The sequence below is a fragment of the Sinohyriopsis cumingii genome, chromosome 17 (assembly GCF_028554795.1).
Source record: "Sinohyriopsis cumingii isolate HCF-2022 chromosome 17, ASM2855479v2, whole genome shotgun sequence".
Taxonomy (NCBI): Eukaryota; Metazoa; Mollusca; class Bivalvia; order Unionida; family Unionidae; genus Sinohyriopsis; species Sinohyriopsis cumingii.
The window spans coordinates 97,436,683-97,442,682 of record NC_142977.1 but is presented as its reverse complement, the minus strand read 5'-3'; the positions used below and the strand labels follow the sequence as shown (position 1 = coordinate 97,442,682).

The window sequence follows — 6,000 nt, the reverse complement described above, 5'->3', positions numbered from 1 at the left end:
TTCTTCCTTACACCAAGTGAAACTTTCCACAAAGTTTGGTAACTATAGATCATTGAGAACTCAATTTATTGTGTGGAAACTATTTTTGTTTCAATCACAGTTATCTTGACCTTTGACCCCCAAAACAGACACATAATAACAAGCTCGATATGGGGTGGTATAAACACATTGAAACACATCATTTCCCTGAATTTCCTGTTGTTCATCCTCAACACTCAGTTTTTCCCTCCAAACCTTATACAAAAAAATATGGAGTTTGGAGTGTTTCTCAGTTCTGTTATGTGGTAAGTCTGGTGTAAGAGGCATGGTAAGACAACCAATCAGAGCTCTGGATCTTAAAGATAAATCCTTAACTGGTTCATTAGTATTTTGGAGTACTTATATTTCAAGAGAGTCAGGCCAGATATCTATGTATAACATGAAAAACACACACATAATTTATTTAAATTTGTTAACAATTTTTAATTTTTAGGTCATTCTGAGCAGGCATTTACAACTGTGAAGCATATTTTCAAAAATTTACAGAAATCGCAGATCCTAGATGCAACCTTCAAAAAGTTGTTTTCAACAAGTGCAACATGGGTAATCAAGCAGCAAATGTAATTCCAATGTTTGAGTATGCTTGACGTTACAAAAGTGTATGCATCAAACTTTCTGCAACCAGCCGGATCATGTCAAAATCAGGTTCTGCATACAATGCACACCTTTATCATAGCCAAGCTTACAAAATACACCAATATAAGGTGACTTTGTATAAAAGACAATATACTATTATTCTGTTACATCTCCCAATCCCTGTACTGATGGTCCAGCCATCTTCCACGGAATCAAAGAGTGTACTGAGGTAACTTCTCCTGCACCTTGCGTGTGAAGATGACAAATGTTCCATAGCAGGCCACAGTGACATGGAAAATAATTTGAAGATTGTTTCTGTACTCCCAAAGATAAAGCTGACACAGGCAATTACTGGCCAGTGTAGCGCACGCTAAAGGTTTTCTCCTCCTCAGTGGGTTAAGTGTTAAATACATCTGGAAAGGAAAATGATACAAATGTAACATGCAGACTTGAAACCTTTTCAGGTAATTAAATTTATGAAAGAGCATCAATTTGTATATAAATCAATCTACAACATAAATTCTGATTGGAATTTCTGAATATTTCTTACAAAATTAAAAAAATCAAAGATTTTAGAGGCACCAAGACAAGAAGTACTGCACCTGAGAAGATGGGGTTGACCACCACAGATGCATATTTACAAAAGAGTACTGACAAAAAATGCAATTTTCTTCCACATACTTTAACCTATTTTAAAATTTATACAGTAAATGCAATGAGGTTATACCGTGGGAGGGGTTTGGATTGGTGAATATTATTATTATAAGCCATACAATTATGTGTAAATATTTTACGTTAAAAACTGGACAGCTGTCTCATTATGACCAATATTTCATGGTTATTTTAACTTCTGACAATGAATATCACTTGATTTGTGTGCAAGTACACACAGCCAATAGATCCTATCAGTAAATGTGTTTATGATAATAAAGTAAATCTGATTGGAAATTATATTTCTTTGAGAGAAAGTACCCGAGCACATCATTGTTAGGAAATAAACTCTGCAACCTTTTGCCTCCAGCAATCCCAAAAAGATGAAAATTGACAAAGGGAAGAAACTCTGATCTATTACCTCCCCTTAACATCATTACATGGCTATCTATTACTAAAGTGGAACATCAGTGAGGATGCTTGCATTTGCGGTAAAGTGTGGGAGTTTTAATAGTAATGTAATAATGGCTTTATTCTTGGCAAAACATAAATTTAATAACAAATTTATTTTATCCAAATACATTCCATGATAACATTAAATGTTACGCGAATAGGTAAGAGGAGGAGGAAATACAATCACTCAACCTCTACCACTAGCATCCTTTGACGGAAGAATAAATGAATTCCCTATAAGATTTTTTGTTTGTTTAAACAGCACTTTTAACATATTATCGGCTGTATCATGTCAAAGAAATGGGAGTTTAGTGCTTTTCCCAAGAACACTGAAGCAGTCTATCTGGCCTGACCTGTTGTTGTCTCTGCCTTAATCACTAAATCCCACCACCCCTCCTTGTATTGTTATGAGTCTAGGCTCTTATGAAAAGTAACAGAAAAGAGTGAAGACAACAAGCTTTGTAAAATTTAACAAATAATTTATTTCCCTGGAATATCAAGTGAAAAATGAGAAGAAAAAAAACTGAGTTTTACTAATAAAATCCAAAAATAATCCAAGAATTAAAAAATAGAAGTCCTAGTAGTAAATAGTCCTGAATGAAATTGAGTTTGAATCCTGATGAAATCTAAAATGGAAGACAATGACGTCTGCTGTAACCTGTGAGGTGCTGTTATGTCAACAGTTTCTTGCTGAATCACAGAAAATATTATTCCAGTTTTAAATTCTGTATAAATTTCAGTGAATGTCTTTGTCCAAGAATTTTGTAGGAGCACTTATGTATTTCCAGAGAAAAGAATCACTTGAAATTCAATAAAATAAAATTTCAACTCAAACTGGTCGCAACATAACTTAATGTCTCAACTGTTTGGAGCCCAGCTGAATGAATTCTTAACATAGCAACAGTTATAAGACTAACTAAAGCACAAAACAGATTCCAGGATGGGGGTCAAGAGTTCATCGTTCCAGAAGGAATAGAAGTTTGTTACATGATAATTATCACATCGTCCAGGTATGGCCTTGACTTAACTTAATAATTCTTACTCTGAGAAAGATATAAAAACAATTTTAAAAAAAAGTTGTTAACCAAAACTGTCACTGGTTCTGAATCAAGGTCAGAAACTAGATACAGTGTTTCTATTATTACTTGTTTATCAAAAGAAAATAACAGTCAGGTCAAACAGAACTGAACTGAATTTCTGGACAATGTCAAATCCAGTTACATTACAATAGCATATAATAGAATTAAAAAATTTAAACTTAACAAACAAATAATTAAATTAAATATACATAACAGTATGCCTTCAAAGTTGAGGGCCCTTTTGCTCAATAGATTTTCTCCATGAATGAAAGGCGAACTTCTGTTCTATGCAAGAAGCCTGTCTGGGCAGGGATGAATAAATTGATGCTAGAATCAAGATTTTGTTCTTCTCATTTGGTAAAGCTTTCACATTCATGTACAAAATTCCAAGTGACATGATAGTAGTCTCATTATCCCTAGGTGTATGCTGGTATTTCTTCACTGAATACACCAATAATGATTAACCCATTGGCTCTACTAGAATATGTGCAACCATCAGGATTAAAGGCCAGAAGAAAGGTTGTATGGAAGACCAGAAGGATGGTCATATGGAAGACCACAAGGATCTTCGTATGGAAGACCACAAGGATGGTTGTATAGAAGACCAGAAGGATGGTCGTATGGAAGGCCAGACAGATGGTCATATGGAAGATCACAAGGATGTTTGTATAGAAGACCAAAAGGATGGTCATGTGGAGGACCAGAAGGATGGTCATATGGAAGACCAGAAGGATGGTCATATGGAAGACCAGAAGGATGGTCGTATGGAAGGCCAGACGGATGGTCATATGGAAGACCACAAGGATGTTTGTATAGAAGACCAGAAGGATGGTCGTATGGAAGACCAGAAGGATGGTCGTATGGAGGACCAGAAGGATGATCGTATGCATACATGCCAACCCTTCACGAGGTAAAAGTGTAATCCAAGTGGACAAAAAGAGGAATCCAAGCAGAAAAAGAGGAATCCACATATAACATGCTAAAAATTCAATAAACAACGATTTATTTGCCCCTCTCTTCTTTTAACATCCTTTACTGCTTCAAGTTTTCATATGCAGCACTTTTAGCTTTAGAAAGCAACAGATTTTCATGTTGTATTTTAAAACACTTTGTACCAGCTAAGACCATGAATGTTTTGCACATCAGCACAGCACAAAGTACTGGGTTACTGAGCCTGGATCTGAATTAACTTTTATGTTTGTTAACAATACTGAACAATCTCTCACAGTCAGCATTAGAATGGTAAAGAACCAATATTTCTTTCATAACCTGACAAAGAAGAGGAAATTTATATCTTCCAGTGATTGTGTCTTTTAGTTGGGAAATAAGGTGCCACTGCACATCAACTCTATCTGCATTAAGTATATTGTCAGGTAGAATCCCAACTTTATACTTCAGGAATTCTCCTTCCAGATGATCCAAGGTAGACAAGGATGGTAACAGAAAAGGATATCTCTTGACAAAGAATCTAACACTTTTGATGTTTTTTGACTGTCTCTCATTTACATCAGCAACTGAAGCACTTAAAAGCACTTCATCTCCATAGGTGAATTTCTGGAGCATGTAATCACAGTCTGTAGCATAATAATCTCTAACATTATCATAAAACACCTTCACAGCTATAGTAGAATTGTGTTCTATGAATTCTCTTGGTTCTGCACCAATAGCACGATCTTTATTATCTTTCTACTAAGAACTCGGTCAATAACACCTCTGCATTTGTAACATTCATGTCCGCACTTTAGTTCTGCTGCAGATAAGACGTTACCTTAGTATTGGAGTTCGTAAGATGAGCTAATTCGATGTATTTCTTTGTTTTCAAGTGTTCCTCCACATAAAATTTACCAACATGCCCAATATTAAAATCATTTCCACACAGACTGCAAAGACCATGATGCTGCTCTAGAATACAGGGACTCGTATCGTTGCTTAAAACTGACCTGTCATACATGTACTACTTAGTACATGTATGACAGGTCAATTTTAAGCAACGATATGAGCCCCTGTGCCCGAGAATGGAACGCTGTATTATGCCATTCATGTATTCATCTTTGAAGGATTTGTTTTTTGTTGTCTTTTTCTCATCCACCTGTGAAATTCTTTGAAAAAATATATGTGCTCTAACACGAACATCGACTAGAAAACATCTGAAGACTTTTAGTGCCAAATAGTAAAATTATTTCCACACGGCCTGCAATAGACGTCACGTGATAATGCCCTCATGTCCTCATCTTTGGAGGATTCTGTTATTTTTTGTTTCGTTTATTTTTGGCCATTTTCTAATCCATCTGTGAAATTATCTGAAAGGAGATATTTTTGCTCTCATACATGCATTGACTAAAATAAATTATACTTTTTAGCACTAAATACCTATAGACTGGTTCTGTACTAAATATAAATAAGAAAAAAGAATCTGTGAGTAAAGATTAAAAATTAGAAAACCAGTCTGTTCTCTCCTCGCTAAGCTATACAGCTGCTATAAATAGAATACGAGGTCGAAAGTTTGAAAGTAGGACCAGCATGTTTCTGGGTAATAGGATAGTTGCTATAAATAGAACATAATACTGTTAGGAAAGTGCACGGACAAGCGTACTCTTATATTGTAGTTATGTAGAAGCCGTCTTTTCTAAAATACGGTCTGTGGGATTAATGCAATGTTAATAAAAATGAGAAAACAAACAATTGATTTTATTTGGAAGGTGGATATACCGAAAAAGCGTAATCCATATACGTTTACACGTAAGGTGTAATTTAGTGAAAAAAAGCATAATGATTAAGCCAAAAGCATAATGGTTGGCATATATGCGTATGGAAGACCAGAAGGATGGTCATATGGAAGACTGGTCTTATAGAAGACCAGAATGATCTTCGTATGGAAGACCACAAGGATGGCTGTATAGAAGACCAAAAGGATGGTCATATAGAAGATCAGAAGGAACATTGTATGGAAGACCAGAAGGATGGTTGTATAGAAGACCAGAAGGATGGTCATATGGAAGACCAGAAGGATGGTCATATAGAAGACAAGAAAGATGACTGGAAGAATGACTCAGCAGACAGAAAAATGGACTAACAAGTTTTATCAGTCCCCTTATGGTTCTGTGAACAACAATATGGTATGTGGCACAGCCTATTGAAAAAACTGATCTCTGATCTCTACCTGGTATGCGTGGACAGATGGAATGCTGTACTGGAAGGTCAA

General features: G+C 35.6%; 1 protein-coding gene across 8 annotated transcripts in view; it reads right to left on the bottom strand.

The window, feature by feature from the left end:
• Positions 1-6,000, bottom strand: part of LOC149779503 (vesicle-trafficking protein SEC22a-like) — a 30,457-nt gene that overhangs the window by 2,868 nt on the left and 21,589 nt on the right. For all 8 annotated transcript variants that reach the window (XM_089940196.1, XM_089940203.1, XM_089940197.1 and 5 more), the window contains one exon: positions 1-1,028. This exon is cut by the window's left edge and continues 2,868 nt beyond it. In XM_089940196.1, coding sequence (XP_089796322.1) covers positions 828-1,028 — 201 coding nt within the window. In that variant the 3' untranslated portion in view covers positions 1-827. The remainder of the gene's footprint in view (positions 1,029-6,000) is intronic.